We start from the raw sequence: 24,076 nt of genomic DNA, 5'->3' as shown, positions 1-24,076 counted from the left end.
GTAGGGTGCCTCTGCATATAGCAGAGTGTGACTTGGGGACAAGGGGACACATGCTATAAGGCTTCTGCTGTGTGTCAAGGGGAGTGATCTGCCCAGAGCTAGGCTCAAACTCCACACCCTCCCCTCTCCTGGCCCCTTTCTCTGCCTACTCTCCTGCAAGCTTCCTTTTGCTAAGGATTGGGGACAGGAGACTTTCAGCTTCTGAGTTCTCCCAACCTCCCCCTTCCCACACACATCCACAATTTCTGCCTTTCTTCTCTTTGCCTGTGTTCAAGGGTCTCAAGATCCCTTAGGGGCAAGGGCTGGGGGGCTTCTTAGCGCCTCTAGAGAATCCTAATCACACTGGAGCAGCTGGAGCTGGATTCTGTCCTCAGTGATGCCTTCTGACATTTAATGAGTTAAGGAGCTAAATCCCCTTCATCCCCCAGCAGCTGTGCTGGCTGCAGCAGAAGCAGCATGGGGGAGGGGCCGGCACCACAGGAGCCCAGTTCCATCTACAGGGCAGGGTGCTGGCACATGCAGGTCTGCACGTGTTCAAATAAATGCAGGTCCAAGCCCAGATGCCTGTGAGCACGTGCCAATGTGCTCAGGGACATGAGCCATCAGGGGTTAGCCAGACTGGGACCAGCCACCTACCTCCTCCAGATGGCCAGCACACTCATCACAGAGCCCAGGACCAGGAGGGCTGAGATGGTCACCACGGTGACGACAACTGCTGGACTCTGGTCCCTGGAACCTGAGGTAGCTGGGAGGAAAACCACAAGGTTAAGGATGGCAGAGGACTAGTGTAAGGATCCCAGTTCGAGCCTCTGGCTCCCCACCTGCAGGGGAGTCGCTTCAGAAGCAGTGAAGCAGGTCTGCAGGTGTCTCTCTTTGTCTTCCCCTCCTCTCTCCATTTCTCTCTGCCCTATTCAACAATGACAGCAATAATAACTACAACAATAAAACAACAAGGGCAACAAAAGGGAATAAACAAATAAGTAAATATTTAAAAAGAAATCTTAACTGTGGTTTGGGAAAAGCCAAAGGGAAATTATCAGGACTAGAAAGAGGCACAGTTTCTCCCCAGAGCCAATGAGGAAGCGTCATAAAAGAGGCATCTTTGGGTGGGGGTAGATAGCATAATGGTTATGCAAAGAGACTCTCATGCTTATAGCTCTGAAGTCCCAGGTCCAATACCCTGCACCACCATAAACTAGAGCTGAGCAGTGCTCTAGTAAAAACAAATAAATAAACAAACAAACAACTCATATCTCTAAAAAAAAAAAAAGGGCATCTTCTACAAGACTGAAAGGCTGTTGATGATGCTTTGATGTGCACGCTTACATCTGGAAAATAGGAAACTGTCCCTTGCAGCTGGTAAACAGACTTACGGAGGTGGAGAGGCAAGGCATAAAGCTGGAGGGTGGGAGGATAAAGGGGGAGAAGACAAATTAGAGAGCCTAGACCCCTGGGCTAGGAGCATGGGGGGAACTGGAACCCAGGGATCAGTGCTAGGAGGGCCTTTAGCCAAGGGGAAAGAAATGAGGATGAGTGTTGAGCTGTGAGTAGGACTGGAAGAGAGGTGTTTGAGAGAGAAAGTGTGGAGAAACTATTAAGAATGGAGAGAGGCTGGGGAAATAGCACAGAGGTTTACATAACGGATTTCCAAGGGACCAGGTGGTGACACATCTGGTTAAGCACACACATTATAGTGTGTAAGGACCCAGGTTCAAACCCCCAGTCCCCACCTGCAGGAGGAAGTTTCACAAGAGGGGAAGCAGTGCTGTAGGCGGCTCTCTATCTGTTTCCCTCTCTACTTGCTCCCCCCCCTCTCAATTTCTCTCTGTCTCTATTCAATAATCCATAAAAGAAAATAGAACTAAAAAAAAATAGTCACCACGCTGTCTCTTAGACTTTGCTAGAACTATGGTGGTTAGTGCAAGGTGGCACAACTGCTACAGCATTGATCTTACAAACATACAAACATGGGTGATGCACTGGCTCTCTTTCTCTTGCTCTCATTTAAATAAATAAATCTTTCTTGTCTTTTTGTCTTTTTCTTTTTTCTTTTCTTTCTTTCTTTCTTTTTTCTTTTTCTTTCTTTTTTTTTTTCTTTTCCTCCTCCAGGGTTATTGCTGGGCTCGGTGCCTGCACCATGAATCCACCGCTCCTGGAGGCCATTTTTTTTTCCCCCTTTTGTTGCCCTTGTTGTAGCTTCGTTATGGTTATTATTATTGCCCTTGTTGACGCAATTCGTTGTTGGATAGGACAAAGAGAAATGGAGAGAGGAGGGGAAGACAGAGAAGGGGAGAGAAAGATAGACACCTGCAGACCTGCTTCACTGCCTGTGAAGTGACTCCCCTGCAGGTGGGGAGCCGGGGGCTCGAACCGGGATCCGTACGCCGGTCCCTGCGCTTTGCGCCACTGTGCCACCGCCCGACCCCGTTCTTTTTTTTTTTTTTTTTTTTTACCAGAGCACTGCTCAGCTCTGGTTTATGGTGGTGTGGGGGACTGAACCTGGGACTTTGGAGCCTCAGGCACGCAAGTCTCTTTGCATAATGATTATGCTATCTACCCCCATCTCTTTTTTAACTAGGGTAGTTATCAAATGAATGGGTATACAGGAACTTGGAAGGTGGATGTAGTGGACTGCACACATAAATAGGTGTGAAATTATATCCCTGAATTTTTTTTTTTTTTGTCACCATCTCTTCACCACTCTAGGATGACTTTTTTGGATAGATAGATAGGTAGGTAGGTAGGCAGACAGACAGAGAGAGACAAAGAGATAGAGAGAGTGAAAGAGACCATAGTACCAAAGCTTCCTTCAATGCAGTGAGAGCCAGGCTTGAACCTGGGTCATACATACAGGAAAGCGGTGCACTATCCAAGTGAGCTATTTCACCAGCCTTTATATCCCTGAAGTCTTAGAACGTTGCAAGTCACTAATAATAATTTTTAAAATATTTATTTATTTATTCCCTTTTGTTCCCTTGTTTTATTGTAGTAATTATTGTTGTTATTGATGTCGTCATTGTTGGATAGGACAGAGAGAAATGGAGAGAGGAGGGGAAGACAGAGAAGGGGAGAGAAAGATAGTCACCTGCAGACCTGCTTCACCGCCTGTGAAGCGACTCCGCTGTAGGTGGGGAGCCTGGGGCTCTAACTGGGATTCTTAAGCCGGTCCTTGCACTTTGCACCACATGCCCTTAACCTGCTGCGCTACCGCCCAACTCCCACTAATAATAATTTTTAAAAAGCATTTAAAATAGAGTCAGGCAGTAGCACAGCGGGTTGAGCGCAGGTGGCGTGAAGTGCAAGGACCAGCGGAAGGATTCCAGTTCGAGTCCCTGGCTCCCCACCTGCAGGGGAGTCACTTCACAGGCGGTGAAGCAGGTCTGCAGGTGTCTATCTTTCTCTCCCCGTCTTCCCCATCTCTCTCCATTTCTCTCTGTCCTATCTAACAACGACGACATCAATAACAATAACTACAACAACAATAAAAAAGAAAGAAAGGCAACAAAAGGGAACTTAAGTAAATAAATATAAAAATTTAAAAAAACACACATTTAAAATAGTGGTCTAGGAAGTGGTGCAGTGGATAAAGCATTGGACTCTCAAGCATGAGGTCCCAGGTTCAATCCCTGGCAGCACATGTATAAGAGTGATTGATGTCTGGTTCTTTCTCTTCTCCTATCTTTCTCATAAATTAATAAAATCTTTTTTAAAAAAATAAAGGTGGGGAGTCAGGTGGTAGTGCAGTGGGTTAAACACAGGTGGGACCGGAGTAAGGATCCTGGTTTGAGCCCCCGGCTCCCTACCTGCAGGGGAGTCGCTTCACAGACGGTGAAGCAGGTCTGCAGGTGTCTATCTTTTTCTCCCCCCTCTGTCTTCCCCTCCCCTCTCCATTTCTCTCTTCCCTATCCAACAACAACAACATTAATAATAACTACAACAATGAAACAACAAGGGTAACAAAAGGGAATAAATAAATAAAGGTGATTTTTTAAAAAAAGTATTTAAAATAATTAAGAATGAAGAAGTGGGGGCTGGGAAATGGCACACCCAGTATAGCACACACATTACAGTGCTCAAGGACCCAGGTTCAAGTCCCTGGGCCCCACCTGTAGGAGGAAGTTTCACAAGGGGTGAAGCAGCGTCCTAGGTATCTCTATTTCTTTTATTTTTCTATTTTTTTCCACCAAGATTATCACTGGGGCTCTGTGTCCTGCATAATGAAGCCACAGCTCCTGGCAGCTTTTTTTCTTTTTCCTTTACTTGATAGGACAGAGAGAAATTAAGAAGAGGGGAGATGGAGTTGGAGAAGGAGAAAGAGAGAAGAAGAACAGGATCAAGGATCTAGCCAGAAGCAGAAAGGCTAGAGGTCCAAAAACTGTTTGAAATTAGACATCCTTCTCTCCCACTCTCTGTCTTCCCCTCCTCTCTCCATCCTATCCAACAACAACATCAGTAACAATAACAATAAGCACTACAACAATAAAACATCAAGGGCAACAAAAGGGAATAAATAAATAAATATTTAAAAAAAATTTTTTTAAAAGGATGACCATAGCATGGAAGACATTTTGACTGAAGCCCTGCAAGAGACCCTGAGTCCAGTGGCTCCATAATATGGATCCATAAGGACCCATATTCCTGACCCACAGAGATGATGCGAGTCATTTTCAGACACAAAGTTTTGTCTGAAATCTGTTACTTGGCAACAGGTAACACTGTGGTGAAGCATGATCCTGCTTCGGAGATCATAGATCATTGGGGAAAGTGCTCTGCAGACTTGGAGACTCAGTCACCAGTAAGAGTCATGGCCATGGAGACTAGGGAGCTGGGCAGTTTCTGCTAACTGAGAAACACCAAATGAATGGAAAACAGCAGCCCTTATAGCTAACCACCCAGGTGTTGGAGCCTCCCTTCCCCCACATACTAACTCCTCCAATCAAATCTATAAGCCTTTGTTTAGATGGGTTCTTCTATCCAAAATGCCTTCCTTGCCCATCTCTACACTTTCAGAGGTGCCCCCAGCCTTCAAGACAGAGGTCTAATCTCCTCTTGCCAGCACCTGGCCGAAGTCTGGCTCAGATGGGCATTCAAGCAAGAAGTGCTGTCTTCCTTCCCAGAACTCAAACTCCCTCAACATTTTATCTTCACCTCCCTTTGGGCTCAGAGCTCTTCCTATCTTGGATTAGACTCATGTAGTAGGTTGGAAAGAATTATTATCTTGACAGCTGGTGCCAGAATGCCTCTTAGGGGGAGCTGCCTTTGTCCAGGAAAATACTTTCATGAGCTGCTTGGGGTAGATAGAGGTTAGATCCGGAGGGCTGGGTTAGCAGCAGGCGAAACAACAAAAGAGAGAGCTAAAGGCTCCACACGCAGCATGAAAGCGAATGCTGGGATGGTGGGGAGAAGAGGAACCAGCAGAGGAAAGTGAAGGGCGGGGTGGCAGCACAATACTGTGGAGAGGTCGAAGCTGTTTTAGGTTCATACAGCTAACATTCAGGATTCTGGTTTGTTCCAATAGTAGCTTTAACGAGAAATTATTCACATGCTACACAACACACCCACTCAAACTGTACATTTCTCATTTGGCTTTGTTTATTGCTGCAGTGAGGCTCCCGCTGAGTCCCCCCAACCTCTGGGGAAGTGTGTTTCACACATTACGGCCTAGTGGGCACAGGGTTCATATCATGGTAGAGTAAGACACAGAATGGAATAGAATTTAAGGGTCAGAGCAAGAAGTGACCATAGGATTTAACTCTCCCCATCAAGACAGTAGGAATCTACAGTGAGGAACTGAGTGTTGCCAGGAAACAAGGCACAGGCCCTGAGAGGCCGGAAGGGGAGCCAAGCCAGAGGGTACTAACAGTTGCTCCCAGGGGGCGGGTGGTGGTGCACCTGGTTGATCGCATATGTTACAATGCACAAGGACCCGGTTTCAAGCCTTCCTCCCCACCCCTGTCCCCACCTGCAGAGGGAATGCTTCATGAGTGGTGAAGCAGGACTGCAAGTGCCTCTCTGTCTCTTTCGCTATCAACCCTTCCCTCTTGATTTCTGGCTGTCTACCCAATAAAAAAATAAAGATAATAAATAAATAAACAGTTGCTCCCAGACTCCTCCCCTGTGAGCACATTCAGGACAGAGGCTCAATCTAATTCATGTCAGTGAACAGTCATTCCAAGCTCATTAATTAACTGGGTTGTAATTAAACTGTTTCATAGGTTCCCTTAATTGTACAGATAATCCCCTGTCTGGTTCCACTGCCCCAGCCCCATGCTGGGTCTCTCTGTCCAAGAAGCCCCTCCCTACCTGTAAGCAGTGCTTACCCTCCCCTGGAGTCTGCACCTCGATGCTGGGGTTGAAGCTCTGTGTCTCCCAGGAGGGCCCTGGGGAAGCTGCTCGGATGTGAAAGACATAGCGGGTGGCTGGCTTCAGATTGGTGACGGTGACTGCAGGTGCCCCTGTCTTCACTGTGGAGTAAGTCTGCTCGCTCTGACCCTGAGGAAGGGGAAAGGAGAGACTGACAGGGGAAAAGAAGCAGGCAAGTGGGAAAGGAACACCTTCGATGGACATGTGCTGGGTCGAAGAATCTGATTTAAAAAAAAATTTTTTTAATTTATTGGTTAGAGACAGCCAGAAATTGAGAGAGAAGGGAGTGACAGAGAAAGTGAGACAGGGGCACCTGCAGCACTGCTTCACCTCTGCAAATGGGGACTGGTGGCGTCAACTGGAGTCCCTGTGCTCGGTAACATGCACTTTACCAGATGCGCACCCCTACCCAGCCCTTGATAAACTTCTAAAAAAAAAAAAACCTTGGCACTGCTCAGCTCTGACTAATGGTGTGGGAGATTGAACATGGGACCTTGGAGCCTCAAACATTAGTCTTCTTGTATAATCATATGCTATCTCCCCCCACACACACACCCAATAAAGTTTCCTTTTTAAGCTTCTGTCTATGCATGGGATCATCCTATATTCATCCTTCTCTTTCTGGCACTTTTTAAAAGATTCATTCACTTTTTTAAAATGTTTATTTATTTGTTTTTCCTTTTGTTGCCTTTGTTTTATTATTGTTGTAGTTATTGATGTTGTCGTTGTTAGATAGGACAGAGAAATGGAGAGAGGAGGGGAAGACAGATTGGGGGAGAGAAAGATAGACACCTGCAGACCGGCTTCACCGCCTGTGAAGCGACTCCCCTGCAGGTGGGGAGCCAGGGACTCGAACCGGGATCCTTAAGTCAGTCCTTGTACGTTGCACCACATGCGCTTAACCTACTGCGCTACCGCCCGACTCCCGATTCATTCACTTTTATGAGAGAGCAGAGATAGATCAGTAGAGAGAGGTCAGTGTGGACTGCTCAGCTCTGGCCTGTGTGCGGGTGGGGGGGGGTGAGCCTGGGACCTCAGCTTAGGAAACCCTGGGCTCTGCTGCTGAGCCATCTTCCCAGTTTGTTTGTTTGTTTGTTTGTTTGCTTTAGTCTTCCCAGCTCAACTTTTTTTTTTTTTTTAAACAGGCAGGCAATCTAGTCTTTTTCTTCTTTTCTTAATACGGTTGTTTGAATTCTTTTTTTATAAGAGAGAAAAAGATCTGAGACATGCTCAGCTCTGGCATATATAGTGCTGGGGATCCAAACTAGGGACTCAGGCATGCAAGTCCTCCGAGATATCTCTGGCAAGAGAGACCTTAGAGAAGGTATTAGTTCCTCCTTGACGGGATGATGGACATCAGGGCCTGGCAGGCCAGGAGATAAGGTGAACCTGATGCCCCAGAGAAAGAGGAAGAAAATGAACTGAGACATCTGCTTGGACCTTATCAGCTTGCAAGCTTCTCTTTTTCCCTGTTGTCTGATTTTCACAACTGTCCTGTTAGGCATGAGGACAGGCAATGTTATCTTTCTTGGTTTGTCTTGTCTCACAGATAAGTAATCCAGCTCACAGAGACTTGCTCGAGGCCCCAGCTGGTGAGTGAGAACAGAAACAGCTACAGCTGAGCTGAGCGAGGGGCCTGCTTCCTACAATCCTAAGAGCAGCGATTCTACCTCCTTCTCTAGGGGAGGGTCTTGGAGGAGGCTTCTAAGTGCCTTCAGGTCCAGTGCTTTTTGCTTGACACCATACTGTCCCCAACACATTAGATAAAGGAAAAAACCAGAGATGCTCTCATTACTTTATCTCTGCTTATCCTCCCTGATCACTCAGCCCCTTCTACATCCACAAGCCCCAAAGGCCATCTCCCATAAGGATGCCCTATGTCCTGTGACCTCAGTCCATTGGTTATGGGAGTTAGGAGTGCGGCAGACTCTGACCAAGCTAAGCCAATCAGAATCTCCCTTCCAGATGCTTGAGTAACACACTGAAAGGGAGGAGGCAACGACTGCAGGGCCTATGAGATGGGGCAGGGCATGGAGTGGCAGGAAGCAGGAATAGTGTGCCCCCTCCCTGCTCTGTGATGAGCTATGAGTGAGCTCTTCTGTACAGATGAGGAGCACCAGGCTCTACCAACGCTTTCTTTTCTTTATTTCTCTTTTCTTTTTCTTCTTTTATCTTCTTTTTTTCTCTTTCTTTCTTCTTTTTTTTTCCATACCAGAACACTGTTCAACACTGGTGTAAGGTGGTGCCTGGGCTTGAGCCTGAGACTTCAGAGCCACAGGCATGAGAGTCTTCAGCATAACCTTTTTTTAATTATTATTATTTATTTTCCCTTTTGTTGCCCTTGTTGTTTTTTATTATTGTTGTAGTTGTTATTGTTGTTGTTGATGTTGTCATTGTTGGACAGGAAAGAGAGAAATGGAGAGAGGAAGGGAAGACAGAGAAGGGGAGAGAAAGAGAGAAACCTGCAGACCTAATTCACCACCTGTGAAGCAACTCTCCTGCAAGTAGGGAGCCAGGGCTCAAACTGGGATCCTTACCCCATCCTCGCACTTCGTGCCATGTGCGTTTAACCTGCTGCACTATGCAGATACCTGCAACATAACCTTTAAGCTATCTCCTGGCCCTCTAACAATAGCATCGAATTCCAAGAGATTTAAATATAGTCCCTTTTGTTCTGGTTTCTTTTCAAGGGTAACTAGTTCTAGAGCACTGGTAGTCCCTGAGGGCCTAAATGTACTTATCCAGCTCAGTTTTAGGGCTGCCTATGCTCTGACCACCAACAGTCACTGAGCCCTTTCTGAGCAACCAGAGTATGCCTCCCTGCTCCTTGCCAGCATCCTTCACTGATGTCTCCTAAACATCAGGACTCTGTCCTGATCACTCTCTCTCACCTTCCCCTCCTAGGTCACTGCTTCCATTCTCCTGGCTTCAATTGCCATTTCTATGTGAACTAGCCCCAACTCTTTTTCCTTCTCCAGTCCTAGCCTCTCTCTCTTGAGTTTTAGACCTGCAAGTCCACTTGCAATGCTGCATGAGCAAAATCAAGTTCACCATCTTGCCCCAACACTGCTCTCCTCCTCAAAGGCTCTCCGCCTCAGCCAGTGGTGCCCAGATTACATACCCAGCTTGACTTGGGAGCCACTCTTCCCACTCTTCCTCCTCCCCCAGCTCACAGCTCTCAGTAGACTTCTACTATTAAGACACTATCATCTAATTCAGCAAAGAAGTCCCTGGAGTCACTGAGGAGTGAGTGAAGTTCTGATGTACACAGAGCTGAAGCTGAAAGCAAGGTTTCACTTTAATGAATACAATTTGTGCCAAGATGAAAAACAGTTTAGCAGATATGTTTTCATTATATCATCACCAGGATTTCACTGTTCCAGGCTGACTTTTTCAGATAGTGAGTCAGAGACAGAGAGGCAGCGAGAGTGAGGAAAAGAAACCACAGCACTAATGCTTCCTCTGGTATAGTGGTAGGGACCAGACTAGAACCTTGGCCTCACACATAGCAATACAGTGCACTATTCAAGTGACCTATTTTTCAGGTTTACAGATCAGTTTATTTTAGAAAGATTTATTTACTGGGGCCAGGTGGTGGCACACCTGGTTGAGCGCACATGTTACAGTGCACAAAGGACCCAGATTCGAGCCCCCAGTCCCCACCTGCAGGGGGAATGCTTTGCAAGTGGTGAAGCAGTGTTGCAGTCTCTGTCTCTCCCTCTCTATCACCCCTTCCCTTTTGATTGCTGGCTGTCTCTATCCAGTAAATAAAATAAAGATAGGAGTCGGGCGGTAGTGCAGCAGGTTAAGTGCACATGGTGTGAAGCCCAAGGACCGGCGTAAAGATCCCGGTTCAAGCCCCCGGCTCCCCACGTGCAGGGGGGGTCACCTCACAATCGGTGAAGCAGATCTGCAGGTGTCTTTCTCTCCTCCTCTCTGTCTTCCCCCTCCTCTCTCCTTTTCTCTCTGTCCTACCCAACAACAACCACATCAATGGCAACAATAACAACAACAAGGGCAACAAAAAATGGGAAAAAAATGGCCTCCAGGAGCAGTAGAATCCTGGTGCAGGCACTGAGCCCCACCAATAACCCTGGTGGCAAATAAATAAATATTAAAAAGTTTTTTAAAATAAAAATATTTATTTACTTATTTGTTACTGAGCTAGAGGAGATGGGGGGGGGACTAGAGCATCACTCTGGTATATGCAGTGTCAGAGATTCAACTTGTGATCCCATACTTGAAAGCCTAATGCTTTATCCACTGCACCAACTCCCAGACTGCTACATATGAGTTTTTTTTTTAATATTTTATTTATTTATTGAATACTGACAGAAATTGAAAGGGAATGGGTAATAAAGAGGGAGAGAGAGAGAGAGACACCTGCATGCTGCTTCACCACTTGTGAAGCTTCCCCTCACACCCTGCAAGTGGGGATTAGAACTTGAGCCCAGGTCCTTGCTCACTGTAGCATATGCACTCAAGTAGGTGCATGACTCTCTGGTTCCCATATGAATTTTTTTTAAGGATTTTATTTATTTATGAGAAAGATAGGAGGAGTGAGATAAAGAACCAGACATCACTCTGGTACATGTGCTGCTGGAAGTCATACTAGGGACCTCCTGCTTGAGAGTCCAACGCTTTATTCACTGCACCATCTCCCAGACCACCCCATGTGAGTTTTTAGGTCACGAATTTATGGGAAAAAGAGATAGACAGGACTTTGACTCCACTTGTAAAACCTTGGTTGAACTGCAACCACAGAATGGCAACATCAGCAAAAATTAGCAAAATTCTCCTGTGAAAAGCATTTGGTTATATGGAGTTTACAATAAAGAACACATCATATTTGGGATTGTAACTTATAACTGACATGTTGCACATTGAGAGAGAGAGAGAGACAGAGACAGAGAGAGAGATGAAGAGAGGGGCTGGGTGGTGGCACACCTGGTTGAGTGCACATGTTACAATGCACAAGGACCCAGGTTTGAGCCCCCAGTCCCCACCAGCAGGGGGAAAGTTTTGCAAGTGGTGAAGCAGAACTACAGGTATCTGTCTCTCTTCCTCTCTATCTTCCCCTTCCCTCTCAATTTCTGACTGTCTCTAGCTAATAAATAAATATAATTAAAAAAAGAGAGATGGAGGGGCAAGGGTAGATAGCATAATGGTTATGCAAACAGACTCATGCCTGAGGCTCCAAAGTCCCAGGTTCAATCCCCTGCACCACCATAAGCCAAAGCTGAGCAGTGCTCTAGTAAAAAGAAAAAGAAAAAAAAAAGAGAGAGAGAGATGAAGAAATTCACACACACACACACACACACACACACACACACAGCTTTGATTTGTACAGTCATTATCCTAGAAGTCCAGTTGTTAACACTGATCTGCACACCCAGCAGACCATAACCTGACCTAGCTTTGCTCTCCCATGGTCATACATGGATTTGTGTGAAATCTGAAACAATAGATAACTCAGCATTGCTTTCTTGAAAAGTGTTCTGCCATACAGAGGGTGAGGTGCCAGGTTTGATCCCTGGCATCACATATATATACCCAAGTGGTGCCTTGGTCTGTTGTCTCTTTTGACACCAATCAGGAAATCAATAAATAAATCTTTTTTTTTAAAAAGGTTCTGCAAACTGTATACAATCCTGACACACAAAATCCAGATCAAACTCCAGAAGGAAAGTTCTTCACTAACTATAAACACTGGGTCCAAGTGGTGAAAAATGGAGATTATGACTGGTGAATCAAACAGAAGCTTGGAGGAAAGGAAGAACAGGGAAAGCCATAGGTGTGGAGGGGACAGGGAGGACCTTGAGGGGGACAAGGACTTTGGCTGGGAAGGTGTGCCGAGGAAGCAGGGCGCTGAGGTGGGGGTCAGGCTACCCGCCCCACATGCCTCCCAAACCACCCCTCTATATACTCACTCACCTTCTCATAGTATCGGATCTCATACTCTGTGCCATTGGTGCCTGGGGCTCCTGCAGGGATAGGCTCCCGCCACGACAACGACACACTCTGGGGCTCCACTCGGTCCCTGCGGATCTCATCCTCCCAGGGTGCTGAAAAGAAGGGAGGCGGGTATTCTCAGGGTTCTCCTTTCAGCTTCCACATTGGGGCAGACTAAGGGCTGGAGGGGCGGAGCCGGAGGAGATGGGCGGGGGGAGGGCCGCCTGGGGGCGGGGTCAGCTGGGTTGGGCTCAGGACTAGAGGCTGCTGAGGGGTGCACTCTGACCCTCTCACCCCACACCTCTCTACTTCAGTGACTCCTAGCGCGGAAAGCTGCGCGTCGCACGCTGCTCGCCCACTTTTTACACTTCGGCAGCCCTCTTTCCCTTGCTACGCTTCTGTGATTTGGAAAGTTAGAGAGCCTAGGAGGCAAGAAGACCGGTCTACTTAACTACTGGGCTAGTCAGGGGGTGAACCACCCAACATACTAGGAAGAGAAGGAAACCACTTGAACCTCAAGAGGGCTATATGTGAAAAGACCACTGCTAACATCTCGTGAACGATTGAAAGTGGTCCTTCTAAGACTGGAAACAAGACAAGAATGTGCATGCTCATGGCTTCCATGTAATAGCTACCTACACGTGGTCCTAGCCAGTGCAGTTAGACTAGAATTCAGAAAGATGTAAAATTACCTCTGTGTACAGATGACATGACCTTATGTGTAGGAAGTCCTAAAACTCTCACCAAAAATTGTTAATTGCATACAGCAAAATTGCAGATAACAAATCAACAAGCAACAATGAATCATATATCTATATATTAATAATCTAAGTCCCATTAAGGAAGTGAAGGAAATAACCACATGCTGGTGAGATAGGTCAGCAGAAGAGTTCTAGTGCAGGAGAGCAGGAGAGCAACCCGCGACTCCAGGCTCTATCCCTGGCAGCCATTTGCCAGAGCTGAGCAGTGCTTTCTTCTCTATCTCTTGAAAACAAAGTAAGTCTTTTTTATTTTTTAAGTTTGGACAGAGACAGAAAACATGAGAGAGAAGAGGACAGAGTAGATATGGAGAGAGACAGAGAGACACCTGCAGCACTGCTTCACCACTCATGAAGCTTTTCCCCCTGCAGGTGCAGACCAGGGGCTAAACCCCTGGTGTGTGATCAACTGGTTTTGTCACCTCCTGGCCCCAGAACAAGTAAATCTGCTTAAGAATTTTTAAGAAGCTGAACCCAGAATAGAGTGGTTACCAAGAGTTGGGGGGGGGGTGAGGTTGAAGAAACAGAGAGATTGGTAAAAGGGACAAACTTTCAGTTCTAAGATGAATATATTCTAGGTTCTAATTCACAACACAGTGAATATAGTTAACAATATTTTATTATTTGCTTGAAAGTTTCAAAGAGAGTAGAACTTAACTTTTCTCACCACATACAATGCTAACCTTTAATAATTTTATTATATGTACCCCAAATCATCCACCTGCAGGGGGGAAGCTTTGCAAGTGGTGAAGTAGTACTGCAGGTGTCTTTATCTCTCTCTCTCTCTCTTTTAGCAGAGCACCAATCAACTCTGGCTTATGGTGGCGCAGGGGACTGAACCTGGGACTTTGAAGTCTCAGGCATGACAGTCTGTTTGCATAACCATTGTGCTATCTACCTTTGCCCTCTCGCTCCCTTTCTATCACCCCCTTCCCCTTGATTTCTGGCTTTGTCTATCCAATAAATAAATTATAATTTAAAAAAATTTAGGGGGTCGGGCGGTAGCGCTATGGGTTAAGCGCACCTGGCGCAAAGCGCAAGGACCAACATAAGAATCCCAGTTTGAGCCCCCGGCTCTCCACCTGCAGGGTGGGGGGTCGCTTCACAAGCCTTGAAACAGGTCTGCAGGTGTCTATTTTTTTCTCCCCCTCTCTGTCTTATCCACCAACAATGACATCAATAATAATAAACACAACGATAAAACAACCAAGGCAACAAAAGGGAAACAAAATAGTCTCCAGGAGCAGTGAATTCATGGTGCAGGCACTGAGCCCCAGCAATAACCCTGGAGGGAAAAAAATTTTTTAAATAAAAAACAGATAGTGGTGGTCCGGGAGGTGGCACAGTGGCTAAGGCACTGGGATCTCAAGAATGAGGTCTTGAGTTCAATCCCTGGTAGCACATGCTTTAACAATGTAGAGGTTCAGGAGACTTTAGTGAATGGAAAGGAAGTGGAGAAGGACCAAGGTAGTAGAGACAAGCTTTCTATTGCTCACTCTTTAACAAGTATACATTCAATACTATCCATCTAGTAGCCCCCATTCCCAATCTCTCTTAAATTTAAATTAAAACATCAAAGCACAGAAAGAGTTGAAAGCCCATAGCATCACCTTAAACTAGTCTGGACAGCTAACTGGCAGAACAGAGCAGGGGAAGGGAGTGGCATATTCCCACCAAGGATAAAGCCTGGTGGACCTAGAGTGAACAGTGCCATTGTAGAGGAACCCCCTCCAGGCTATGCTGCCCACTGAGAGACATGGCCTCCCATCCTAAAAATAAGTTGAAAGCTCCTTTATCCTTCTTCCCACTGTCTGACTCTAACAAAAAAGCAAGGTCTTTGTCAAGTGGACAATGCACAGCCTTCACTCTATGGCACAGCTGCTTTTTGAGGAAACGTGTTCTTTCCTGTCCCCAGGAAGTGCCTCTCAGCCTAAACCCACATGGAGGTTGACAGCTTCTGGAAAAGATGTGGACACAAAAGGAAGAGGAGTAAAGATGCATTCCAGGAGATGGCACCTTCCCTTACAGAGATGATGGGCGGAGACAGGAAGGGTCTAGGGATGTCTTTCATTTTTTTAAATTATATTTGCTGAATATAGTTAAAATATAATTCTGACCATCTGATGGTCAGAATATAGAATGGGAAAAAGCTCCATTTCAGCCCCACAGAGTTAAATGAAAGTCTGGCAAATGCTGAGTATGGAGCTAAAAACTGAACCCCAAGCACCTGTTCTCCCAATATACATTTGTGATAAGATCTGTGTTATCTTATCACATTTATGATAAGATATAGCCTGCACTCACGTGGGATCAAAAGCAGAGCAGACACCATTAGAAATCTATTTAATCGCTGCACCCCCCTGACCTGCTGGCTGAGCCCAACCCCCCCCTTTTTTTTTTTATTCAAAGTCTACTTTCTCCCGTCAGATGACTTATTCTAAGACATTTTTGGGCACTCTTTCCCTTTGCCAAAGACTAGTATAGGGTTGGGCTTGTAATTCTGTTCTGGCCAGAAAAAGGAGAAATCAGCAAAAGAAAAGAGAATTCTGGGAAGGGTTTACTGCTGTTAAAAAGGTTTCTATAAGGAAGAAACAGTTCTTTTTCTAGTCTGGTTGGTAAGAATGTGATGTTTGGAGCAGCTGTAGCCAACATGTACCATCAGGAAGGCAATCTATGTGATAAGAATGACAGAATGGAAAGACAGAAGGGACCTGGGTCCTTCAGGGCAACACTGAGCTGTTGATTTAGCCAACTCTAACTCCACTACTCTAGAGTGAGCTGCGGAGTCATTTAAAATCTCGGCGACATTGAGATTTGTTGTTACTTGTTACTGACAGTATCCTAACCAAGCCAAAGGACAATTCACACTTCTTGGTTATTTTTTTTCTTATATACATTTTTTAAATATTTATTTATTTATTTATTATCTTTTGTTGCGCTTGTTGTTTTATTATTGCAGTTATAATTGTTGCCTTCGTTGTTGGATAGGGCAGAAAGAAATGGAGAGAGGAGGGGAAGACAGAGAGGGGGAGAGAAAGACAGACACCTGCAGACCTGCTTCACCACCTGTGAAGCAACTCCCCTGCAGGTGGCTCGAACCGGGATCCTTATGCCTGTCCTTGTGCTTTGCACCACCTGTGCTTAACCCACTACACTACTGCCCGACTCCCCCAGTTATTTTTTAAAACAAGAAATTGGGCAATGAAGAAATATTTCCGAATGAGCAAGCAGGACTACTTTGCTGAACTGAGGAGGAGCAAGGCTTTAAGTGTGATTTTGTGTGATAGAGGAACAATAAGGAGACTTTCATCTTTAAAAAGATGAAAGAAGACTTGGTCTCCAGTGACCTGGGAAGCAGCACAATAGATGAAACTTTGGTTTTTTTAAGCATGAGGTATTGAGTTCAATCCCTAGCATCAGTTGTGCCAAAGTGATGCCTGGTGCTCGGTCTCTCTCTCTCTCTCACTCTCTCAATCTCCCTCTCTCTCTCTCTCTCTGTGTGTCTCAATAAATAAACCTTTAAAAATAAAAAAAAGAAAATTATAAAAAATTTAAAAGGGGGGGCAGTCGGTGGCACGCCTGGTTAAGCACTCACACCACAGTGCACAAGGACCCAGGTTCAAGCCCCTGGTCCCTACCTGCAGGGGGAAAGCTTCACGAGTGGTGAAGCAGGGCTGCAGGTGTCTCTCTCTCTCTCTTTCTATCTACCCCTTCCCTCTCAATTTCTCTGTCTCTATCTAATAATAACTAAATTTAAAAAATTAAGAAAATTAAAAAGTTCCCCAGTAAAGAAATTTTAAAAAATTTAAAGAATATATGGCCTCCACAAAATGAATATAGAAGGCTATAAAGAGAAAACAAGGTGCAGGGGTAGATAGCATAATGGTTATGCAGAGACTCTCATGCCTAAGGCTCCAAAGTGCCAGGTTCAATCCCCTACACCAACAAAAGCCAGAGCTAAGAAATGCTCTGGTAATTTTAATTAATTAATTAATTAAAATGTAAATAAGGGGGGTCGGGCGGTGGCGCAGTGGGTTAAGCGCATGTGGCGCAAAGCGCAGGAACCGGCGTAAGGATCCCGGTTCGAGCCCCCGGCTCCCCACCTGCAGGGGAGTCACTTCACAGGCGGTGAAGCAGGTCTGCAGGTGTCTGTCTTTCTCTCCCCTTCTCTGTCTTCCCCTCCTCTCTCCATTTCTCTCTGTCCTATCCAACAACGAACTGCCTCAACAAGGGCAATGATAATAACCACAACAAAGCTACAACAAGGGCAACAAAAAGGGGGAAAAAATGGCCTCCAGGAGCGGTGGATTCATGGTGCAGGCACCAAGCCCAGCAATAACCCTGGAGGAAAAAAAAAAATTAAAATGTAAATAAATTTTAAAAGAGAAAGGAAGTAGAGAAGAAAAATGAAATCAGATAAAAGTACACTAGCAAAATTAAAACAATTCAAAGAAAATTCATTATAACAAATAGAAGAAAAATAGGTCGGGTGGTAACACACCTGGTTGAGCACAAATGTTACAAAGCACAGGGATTTGGGTTCGAGCCCCTGGTCCCCACCTGTAAGGGGAAAGCTTCATGAGTGGTGAAGCAGGGTGACAGATGTCTCTCTGTATCTCTCCTTGTTAACCCCTTCCCTCTCAATTTCTGGCTGTCTCTATACAATAAGTAAAATAAAAAAAAAAAAAAAAAAACTGAGAAATGTTACAAATAATGATTTAAAAAACTTTAAAAAAATAAAACTTGTGGTCCAGGAGGTGGCGCAGTGGTAAAGCTTTGGACTCTCAAGCATGAGGTCTCGAGTTCAATTCCCGGCAGCACATGTGCCAGAGTGATGTCTGGTTCTTTCTCCTCTTACCTTTTTCATAAATATATAAAATCTTTTAAAAATAAATAAATAAAATAAAATATACAAAAAAGGGAGTTGGGCGGTAGCACAGCAGGTTAAGTACATGTGGTGTGAAGCACAAGGACCGGCTATAGGACAGCCCCCTGGCTCCCCACCTGCAGGGGACTCGCTTCACAGGCGGTGAAGCAGGTCTGCAGGTGTCTATCTTTCTCTCCCCCTCTCTGTCTTCCCCTCCTCTCTCCATTTCTCTCTGTCCTATCCAACAACAACGACATCAATAACAACAATAATAACTACAACAATGGCAACTTTGGAAATAAATTAATTTTTTTTTAATTTACAAAAAAAATAGAAAACTGTTTCCTTATCAACAACTAGTAGACTGTGCCTACCTGATTCTGCCTCCCAGAAGGCTGGTTTTTTGTTTGTTTGTTTTAAATTTTTTATTATTTATTTTCCCTTTTGTTGCCCTTGTTTTATTGTTGTTGTAGTTATTATTGTTGTTGTTGTTGATGATGGTGTCATCATTGTTGGATAGGACAGAGAGAAATGGAGAGAGGAGGAAAAGACAGAGAGGGGGAGAGAAAGATAGTCACCTGCAGACCTGCTTCACCGCTTGTGAAGTGACTCCCCTGCAGGTGGGGAGCCGGGGGCTCGAACCAGGATCCTTACTCAGGTCCTTGTGCTTCGTGCCACGTGCACTTAACCTGCTGCACTACCACCTGACCTCTTTGTTTGTTTTTATGTTTGTTTGTTTTGTGTGTTTCTTTTAGGTAAAGTGTGAAAAACATGAGAGACAGAGCAACAGAGAGGAAAAAGGGGGGCTGGGTGGTAGCACACCTGGTTGAGTGCACATGTGCAAGGACCCAGGTTCAAGCCCCCGGTCCCCACCTGTAGGGGGAAACTCTGAGTGATGAAAGGTGCTGCAGTTGTCTCTCTGTCTGTCTCCTTCTCTATCACCCCCTTCACTTTCAATGTCTGGCTGTCTCTATCCAATAAGTAATAATAATTTTAAAAGGGAAGGGAAGATACATAATGGTTATGCAAACAGACTCTCATGCCTGAGGCTCCAAAGTCCCAGGTTCAATCCCTTGCACCACCATCAGCCAGAGCTGAGCAGTGCTCTGGTGTTTCTCTCTCTGTGTCTCTTTCTGCATTCCTCTCAAAAATAAAATAAGTAATTTTTTTTTAATTTAACAAGAGAGAAAGGGGAGACATCACAGTGCCACTTCCTCCACTGCAGGCTACTCCCATGTGGTTGGTGACTTGGGGCTTGAAATCAAGTCCTCGTAAATGGTAAAGTGTGCACTTTGCCAGGTGAGCCATCTCCTGGCCCCCTTAAATATTGGGTTGTTAGAAACATCATGTTGTACTTGTTTATGTTTTTCTATGCAAAAGTGAGTCATGACTTGCCCAGCAAACCAATATGAGATGTTAACAAAAGGAAAGTGAGTGTACACATGCACATGTGAGCACCACTGAGAGGGAAAGAGAGAGAACTACACTATAAAAATAACATTGTGTAGTCTGGGAGGTGGTGCAGTGCTGGGAAATTGTGCTGATGCAGTCACATCTGCCATGTTGTCCCCTCAGGCTACTGCTAGTTGCCTCGAGAGTTGGGACATTCTCGGAGTGCCTGTTCAGCCATGTTGTGCCCTCAGGGCATTGTCTATATCCCTGCGATATCTGGAGTGCTTTGGTTACTCCTCCCCCCTCCCATTCTCGAGTTATTATCCTATCCTGGAGTGCTATGGTTACTCCTCCCCCCTCCCATTCTCGCAAGAGTTATTATCCTATCCTGGAGTGCTATGGTTACTCCTCCCCCTTCCCATTCTCGTGAAAGCTACTCCTATAAAAGCCCTTCTTCTTCCGCACCTCGCTCTCTTGCCAGTGCTTCATTCCAGTGTTCAGACGCAGGAAAGGTTACTGCGTGAGGCAGCCATTTTTGCTACCTCCACGTGGCCCAACCTGCTTCTCTAGCACCCAACTCTGAGGTGCCCGTGCAAATAAAGATTTGTGTTTCCTCTTCGCTCCGGACCCCTCCTCTCTCTCTTCTCCGTGGCCCGCGGACAACAACGGTGCAGTGGATAAAGGATTGGACTCGCAAGCATGAGGTCCTGAGTTTGATCCCCAGCAGCACATGTACCAGAGTGATGTCTGGTTCTTTCTCTCCTCCTACCTTTCTCACTAATAAATAAAAAAAATATTTTTTTAAAAAATAATACTGTGGCCTGGGAGGTAGTGCCATTGATAAAGTGGACTTTCAAGCATGACCTCACAAGGTTGATACTCAGCATTGCATCTACTAGAATGATAGTCTGGTGCTCTCTCTCTCTCTTCTCTCTCTCTCCTTCCCTTTCTCCTTCTTGTGTTAAATAAACAAATCTTAGGGGATGGGTGTTGACACATCTGGTTGAGCGCACACATTACAGTGTGCAAGGGCCAGGGTTCAAGCCACTGTTCTCCACCTGCAGGGGGAAAGCTTCACAAGTCATGAAACAGTGCTGCAGGTGTCTCTCTGCCTCTCTCTTTCCTATCCCTCTCTAATAAATAAATAAATAAATAAATAAATAAATAAATAAATAAAATCTTTAGAAGAAATGTGTCAGGAATCAGGCGGTAGCACAGTGGGTTAAGCACATGTGGCACGTAGCACAAGGATGGGCGGAAGGGTCCCGGTCCGAGCCCCTGGCTCCCCACCTGCAGGAGAGTCACTTCACAGGTGGTGAAGCAGGTCTGCAGGTGTCTATCTTTCTCACCCCATCTCTGTCTTCCATTTCTCTCTGTCCTATCCAACAACGATGACATCAATAGCAACAATAGTAACTACAACAACAATAAAAAAACAAGGGCAGACTTACTTAGACACAAGTCAATCCAGGCAATAGTGATCAATAATTTGAAAAGTACTGATAAAGGGAACTCATAAAATAATATATAAAATGGTTAAAACAACAAGAAAAAATATTGGAGACTCGAACCAGGACAAGAGTATAGCTAAAAGTCCTACAGAGGGTGAAGCACAAAACAACGAGTTCAACATCCAAACATTAGCTAAGGAAATAATAACAGGAGTGAGTAAAGAATTTGAAAAATTGTAATCAGAACTGCAGGAACAACAAATGAGAATATGGAAGAAAATTCTAATTATCTCATGGTTATTAGAGAGCTGAAAGCTGAAATCGCTGAGCTAAGAAGGCAACTAGCTGAACAAGCTAAAACAGTATCAGAGCAGGGCAACAAAATAGATGAACTCCAGAAAGCAGTAGAAGGCAGAGAGAATAGAATCTATGAGGCTGAAGACAGAATTGGCAAGATTGAGGATGAATTAGAGACAACTAAAAAAGAAGTAAGAGATCTCAAAAAGAGATTAAGAGATGCTGAAAACAACAACAGAGTCCTATGGGATGACTTCAAAAGAAACAATATACGCATTATTGGCTTACCAGAGGAAGAAAGAGAAGGAGAGGAAGAAAGCATTCTCCAGGCCATAATAGCTGAAAATTTCTCTAGTCTAGACAACACCAAAGACATAAAGATTCAAGAAGCCCAGAGGGTCCCAAACAGAATTAACCCAGACCTAAAGACACCAAGACATGTCATACTTAGATTGGAAAGGAATAAGGATAAAGAAAGGATCCTCAAGGCTGCAAGAGAAAAACAAAGAGTCACCTACAAAGGAAAACCCATAAGATTAGCAACAGACTTCTCCATACAAACACTACAGGCCAGAAGAGAATGGCAAGATATCTATCGAGTACTCAATGAGAAAGGCTTTCAGCCAAGAATACTATATCCTGCTAGACTGTCATTCAGACTAGATGGAAGCATCAAAACCTTCTCAGACAAGCAACAGTTGAAGGAAGCAACCATCACCAAGCCTGCCCTGAAAGAAGTTCTGAAAGGTCTCCTATAAACAACGAGACCACCACAAATAGGACATATATCAAAACACTCTAAAACTCTTCAAGAATGGCGTTAAAATATCTTCAATCTTTGATATCAATAAATGTCAATGGCCTGAATTCACCTATTAAAAGACACAGAGTAGGAAGATGGATCAGAAAACACAACCCAACAATATATTGTCTACAGGAAACTCACCTAACTCAACAAGACAAACACAGACTTAAACTGAAAGGATGGAAAACTATCATACAAGCCAATGGCCCACAAAAAAGGGAAGGAACAGCTATTCTCATATCTGACATGATAGACTTTAAAATAGATAAGATTAAAAAAGATAGGAATGGACACTACTTAATGCTCAGAGGATCAGTCAATCAAGAGGACTTAACAATTATTAATATCTATGCACCCAATGAGAAGCCATCTAAATACAACAAACTTCTACTGAAAGAGCTACAGCAATATATTAACAGTAACACAATCATAGTAGGGGACTTCAACACCCCACTATCTCAACTTGACAGATCATCCAGGAAGAAAATCAGTAAAGACATAAGGGAGCTAAATGAAGAGATAGATAAACTAGAACTATTGGACATTTTCAGAGTCATTCATCCCAAGAAACTAGAATACACATTTTACTCAAATCCACATGGATCATTCTCAAGGATAGACCATATGTTAGGCCACAAAGACAGCATCAGCCAATTCAAGAGCACTGAAATCATCCCAAGCATCTTCTCAGACCACAGTGGAATTAAACTAACACTTAACAATCAACAAAAGATTAGTAACAGTCCCAAAATGTGGAAGCTCAACAGTACACTTCTTAACAATCTCTGGGTCAAAGAGGAAATCAAGGAAGAAATCAAAATGTTTCAAGAGTTCAATGAAAATGAAGACACAAGCTATCAAAATATTTGGGACACAGCTAAAGCAGTCCTAAGAGGGAAGTTCATAGCTATATAAGCACACATTAGGAAACAAGAAAAGGCACAAATAAACAGCCTGATTGCACATCTTAAAGACCTAGAAGAAGAACAACAAAGGAATGCTAAAGCAACCAGAAGGACAGAAATCACTAAAGTTAGGGCAGAAATAAATAACATTGAGAATAGGAAAACCATACAAAAGATCAATGAAAGTAAATGTTGGTTCTTCGGAAGAGTAAACAAAATCGACAAACCTTTAGCCAGACTCACAAAACAAAAAAGGGAGAAGACCCAAATAAATCGGATAGTAAATGAAAGAGGAGATATCACAACAGACACTGCAGAAATTCAACATATCATGCGAGGCTTCTATGAACAACTATATGCCACCAAGCTAGAGAACCTGGAAGAAATGAATGATTTCCTAGATACCTACCAACTTCCAAAACTAAGTAAAGAGGAAGTGGATAACATGAACAGGCCCATCACAGCTAATGAAATTGAAACAGTTATCAAAAATCTTCCCAAAAATAAAAGTCCTGGACCAGATGGTTTTACAAATGAATTCTACAAAACTTTCAAAGAAGAACTAATACCTCTACTTTTAAAAGTCTTCCAGAAGATTGAAGACACTGGAATACTCCCTGCCAGCTTCTATGAAGCCAACATCACCCTGATACCAAAAGCAGACAGGGACACAACCAAAACAGAAAACTACAGACCAATATCTCTGATGAACATAGATGCGAAAATATTGAACAAAATTCTAGCCAACCGGATACAGCAGTATATCAAAAAGATTGTCCATCATGACCAAGTGGGGTTTATCCCAGGCATGCAAGGTTGGTTTAATATACGTAAATCAATCAATGTGATTCACCACATCAACAAAAGCAAGACCAAAGACCACATGGTCATATCAATAGATGCAGAGAAAGCCTTTGACAAAATACAACATCCCTTTATGATCAAAACACTACAAAAAATGGGAATAGATGGAAAATTCCTGAAGATAGTGGAGTCTATATATAGCAAACCTACAGCCAACATCATACTCAATGGTGAAAAACTGGAAGCATTTCCCCTCAGATCAGGTACTAGACAGGGCTGCCCACTATCACCATTACTATTCAACATAGTGTTGGAAGTTCTTGCCATAGCAATCAGGCAGGAGCAAGGAATTAAAGGCATACAGATTGGAAGAGAAGAAGTCAAACTCTCCTTATTTGCAGATGACATGATAGTATACATGGAAAAACCTAAGGAATCCAGCAAGAAACTTTTGGAAATCATCAGGCAATTCAGTAAGATGT

General features: G+C 44.4%; 1 protein-coding gene across 1 annotated transcript in view; it reads right to left on the bottom strand.

The window, feature by feature from the left end:
• Positions 1-24,076, bottom strand: part of EPHA10 (EPH receptor A10) — a 68,494-nt gene that overhangs the window by 12,303 nt on the left and 32,115 nt on the right. Inside the window, exons 6-8 of the mRNA XM_060206183.1 lie at positions 12,298-12,428; positions 6,321-6,492; positions 637-745 (exon numbers count right to left, since the gene is read on the bottom strand). Of these exons, the coding sequence (XP_060062166.1) occupies positions 637-745; positions 6,321-6,492; positions 12,298-12,428 (412 nt within the window). The remainder of the gene's footprint in view (positions 1-636; positions 746-6,320; positions 6,493-12,297; positions 12,429-24,076) is intronic.

This window comes from Erinaceus europaeus, chromosome 13 (genome assembly GCF_950295315.1).
Source record: "Erinaceus europaeus chromosome 13, mEriEur2.1, whole genome shotgun sequence".
Taxonomy (NCBI): Eukaryota; Metazoa; Chordata; class Mammalia; order Eulipotyphla; family Erinaceidae; genus Erinaceus; species Erinaceus europaeus.
Note: the sequence above shows the minus strand (reverse complement) of the source record. Positions and strands in the feature narration are given on the sequence as shown.